We start from the raw sequence: 4,078 nt of genomic DNA on the forward strand, positions 1-4,078 counted from the left end.
ACTTTGAAAAATTGACAAGCTCAAAACACGTTCTAAAGGTAACTGTGGTGTTTTCATTTCAAATCCTTGAGAAATCACTTGATCTATTACCTCTACAGTGTGACTCGTTCCCACACCATCTTTGTATTGCATAGTGTTCTGAACATCAATTTTCAATTCTTCATCATAGACTTTAAGAGTCATTGTTCCTTCCTCTATGTTTATCATACACCTTCCTGTTTCTAAAAATGGTTTGCCCAATATGAGAGGGATCTCCTCATCTTCAGGCATCTCAAGAATGACAAAGTAAAATGGAAACAAAAATTTATCTATATTTACCAGAACATCTTCCATATTTCCATAAGGTTACCTAACTGAACGATCTTTAAATTGAAGAGTCATCCTAGTGTCTTGAATGGTGCCAAGGCCCAATTTTTTGTAAATGGACAGAGACATCAAACTCACACTAGCTCCCAAATCAATCAGAGCCTTCTTGAAATTTCTATCACCAATAGTGCAAGGAATAGTAACATAACCCCTATCTTTCTTTTTCACAGGATTTTTCATACCTTGGAGAATAACACTGCAAGTTTTAGTGAGGATGATTGGGTATATATTTGTGGAGCACTTTTTGGAGATGATGTCTTTCATGAATTTGGCATATATTGGCATTTGCTTCAGAGCTTCAGAAAATTGAATGTTTATATCAAGTTTCTTAAACATCTCCAAAAACTTCTCAAAATTCTTCTCATGTTGGTCTTTCTTCTTTTGTCTCGGAGGATAAGGAAGTTTAATAATTGGCTTGACAGTTTTTTCCTTCTCCTTCTCCACTATAGGCATTATCACAACATCCTCCTTCGTTTTCTTAGGTTCTTTGATTTCTAACTCGACTTCCAACAACCCATCTTCTTCTGCAATTTTTTCTTCCGGTTTCTTAGTAGACTTACCACTTCTGGTCACCACAGAGTTAACATTACTATGCTCACAAGGATTTGTCATTGTGCCACTAGGCAAGGTACCTGGAGCTTGAGAACTTGAGGCCAATTATTGTGCTATCTGACCCATCTGAACTTCAATATTTTTTTATAGAGACAGTGGTGTTTTTCTGATTGTTTTTAGTATCTTCTTAGAACTTAATATTGTGAGTGGGCATTTTCTCAATGGCAATCTCCCAGTCTGCTTTCTTTGGAGCTTGTTGTTATGTTGTTGATATGGAGTCTGATATTGACCTTGACTCTATTGTGGAACATTCCCTCTCTGATCTCTCTAGGAGAAGTTTGGAGGGTTCTTCCAACCTGGATTATAAGTGTTGGAGCAGGTATTATTATGCTTCAAAAAATTTATCTCTTCAATTTATTGAGGGGTTGCAAAGAAATACACTGTGTGGTATGGTACATTACAAATCTCACAATTGACGGTCTGAATAGGTTGAACTTGAGCTACCTGTTGAGTACCTATATTCATAGCCTTCAACTTCTTTTCCACTTCAGCAGCTACTGTATCTTCCAACCGGATTTTATTAGTTTTCAGATTCAAATCAATAACTCCCTCAGGTTTGCTCGTACACATATCATACAACTCCAAATACTCATTTGCAACTATCGTTTCAATAATCTTTTTAATAGCGGTAGCTGTTAAGAAATTGGTGAGCCACTGGCTACTGTATCAATCAACTATTTTGTCTTTATTTTGAGACCATTAACAAACATCTACATTTGTTCAATATAATCCATAATGAGTTGGGCAATCCACAAAGCCCCTTTTGAATATTTTGTAGGCATCTCCCAAAGACTCACCCTCCTTCTGTTAGAAGTTCAAGATTTCATACCTTTTTCTCAGAAATAACGATGCTGGAAAATACTCATTTAAGAAAGCTTTTTCCATCTCTTCCCATGATGTAATACTGCCAGCTGGGAGAGAACAGAACCATTCTTCCGCCTCTTCAGCTAAAGTGGACGGATTAACTTCTTTGCTTCATCAGTATGACCATCAATTTTCAAAGTAGTACTCATGGTCAGAAATCTCTGCAAAAGCTTGTTTGCATCTTCATTCACCTTTCAGGTGAAAGGTTTTCTTTCAAGTTGATTGATTGTGCTTGGATGCGGTTGAAAAATAGTCACATTCACTGGTTGGTTGACAATTGTTAATCTACCACCCGGTGCATTTGCACTTCCGTAGTCACCAAGGAGCCTTTCTGGAGGTGGAGGAGCTTTAGCCATTGTTTCTGTTTTTGAGTCTGAATCTGAGTGAGCCGAGGGAACTTCCTCTTCGAAATTCAGTTTAGCCAATCTAGCGTGTCTGAGTCTCTGGTGAAGGGTTCTCTCGATTTTTGTGTCAAAAAGAAATTTAGTTGAGGGATATCCTTGTATAAACAAATTAGACTAATTAGTGAATGAAATTATATAAATGACAGAAAAATAATTTTATTGCAGAGTAACAAAATTTTAATTGAACTAAAACCAAACTCTATATTTTGGCAGTCCCCGACAACAACGCCAAAAACTTGATCGGAAAAATAGCAAGTGTACTATTTTGCCTCTTGCAGTAATAAAGGAGAAATTCTCCGAATGTCGATCTAAGGACTACGTGTTAATATCGAGTTCGAATAATCGTTCAATTAAACAAAAACTAGTGTTGGGGGTTTTAGATTCAAATTTAAAAAAATAATGGCAAATAAAATAAATAATACTGTAAAAAAAAAGGTTTCCAAGGTACAGGAACATGTCAGGGAAGGTGTGTAATTTGTCCCTGTAACAACTCTGAGTCATTATTGCATCAACAAATATCAATTAATTACTACCAGTTCTCAAGGGTATTTTCTCCCAAGGCCTTGGTGAGAAAACCTTTAATAGTTCAACCCTAATCTTTATGTCCATAGAAAATTACCGGTGAAATTAAACCTTAATATATCGAGAATAATCTGGTTCATATAGGGTATCCACAGTCCTAGGTGATATCTACTGCAGAATAATCTTACGAAAGCATTATCAATGGAAATCCGACCTAATCAATAATCATACATCAACCTTAATTGTTCCAAAAGAGAAAGCACTAAACACATCAAAACATTACGATAATTCTGAAAAACAATATTGTCATTGCAAATGAAAACTCAAGCATTACAGATATAAATTAGGGAAACCCCCTAGCATTGGGGGGTTTAGCTACTCATATTGTTCAAAATAAATTCAAGATAAAAATTAGACATTACAAGTGATTGGATAACTTTGATCTTCAATTACGTCCTCTCATAAAAATCTTCCGCTCCCCGAATTCCTTGATCTCTCCAATTTTTAATTGTGTAACAATTCTTCGTGCTCTTTCCCCAAAATCCCAAGTTCCTCGTAAAAACTCTCCTAAATAGTGAAAATTCATTAGCACTGGATGGAAATCCCCAAAACACCCTTTCAGCTCAATAATTGAAGAAAAACAAAAAAGCAAAATGAATCAGGGCTTGAGTCAACACGGCCCGTGTCAGTTGACACGGGTGGCCTTGTTGCACCACTGGTTTTCCAATTCTTTTCTTTCACGCTCAGGAAAGCTGACACGGCCCGTGTCAGGTAACATAGGCGTCTGTGTTGCGCCACTGATCTTCCATTCTATTGAATTCTTGTAAGGCCATCATCCTTCCACGGCTCGTGTCAGGTGACACGGGTGGTCGTGGCAGGCCTCCTGTAGCTTGGCAATCTCCTTCCATAAACATCGGATTTCTCTACTTTCTCGCACTGATTCTTTTGGTTCTACTTGGACCTGAAGAAAATCAAAAACAGACAACCAAAACATAAAATGCAGATAACTCAAAATGATAAAATGAGCAAATAACTTACGGAAACTAAAACTGACTCAAATGGTAGCACAATATGAACAAAGTACTACATAGTACCTGGATTCTTGTTGAATCAACGGTGAAAATATATTACAAATGGTGACTGATCAAAGTTTAAAATTGTTCAAACGTTATTTTGAAAAACACATTTATTTGTTTTCTCATCATTGTTAAACGTTAATTTCATTTCGTTACGGTTTAATATGCATATGTGATTCTTTTGATAATGATTTGAGATAGGCGGGTGCCACTCCATAATCGCTTTTGCTTGCC

At 36.6% G+C, this 4,078-nt stretch overlaps 1 protein-coding gene across 1 annotated transcript; it reads right to left on the bottom strand.

The window, feature by feature from the left end:
* Nucleotides 1-345: 345 nt before the first annotated feature.
* LOC127136758 (uncharacterized) lies at nt 346-978 on the bottom strand. Its single transcript, XM_051063281.1, has one exon. It carries the CDS (start codon nt 976-978, stop codon nt 346-348), a length of 633 nt encoding a protein of 210 aa, XP_050919238.1.
* Nucleotides 979-4,078: the final 3,100 nt, after the last annotated feature.

The sequence above is a fragment of the Lathyrus oleraceus genome, chromosome 4 (genome assembly GCF_024323335.1).
Source record: "Lathyrus oleraceus cultivar Zhongwan6 chromosome 4, CAAS_Psat_ZW6_1.0, whole genome shotgun sequence".
Taxonomy (NCBI): domain Eukaryota; kingdom Viridiplantae; phylum Streptophyta; class Magnoliopsida; order Fabales; family Fabaceae; genus Lathyrus; species Lathyrus oleraceus.

What these genes read in the sequence shown, in the direction of transcription:
- LOC127136758 (XM_051063281.1), bottom strand. Translation starts at nt 978, where the DNA reads ATGACAAATCCTTGTGAGCATAGTAATGTTAACTCTGTGGTGACCAGA.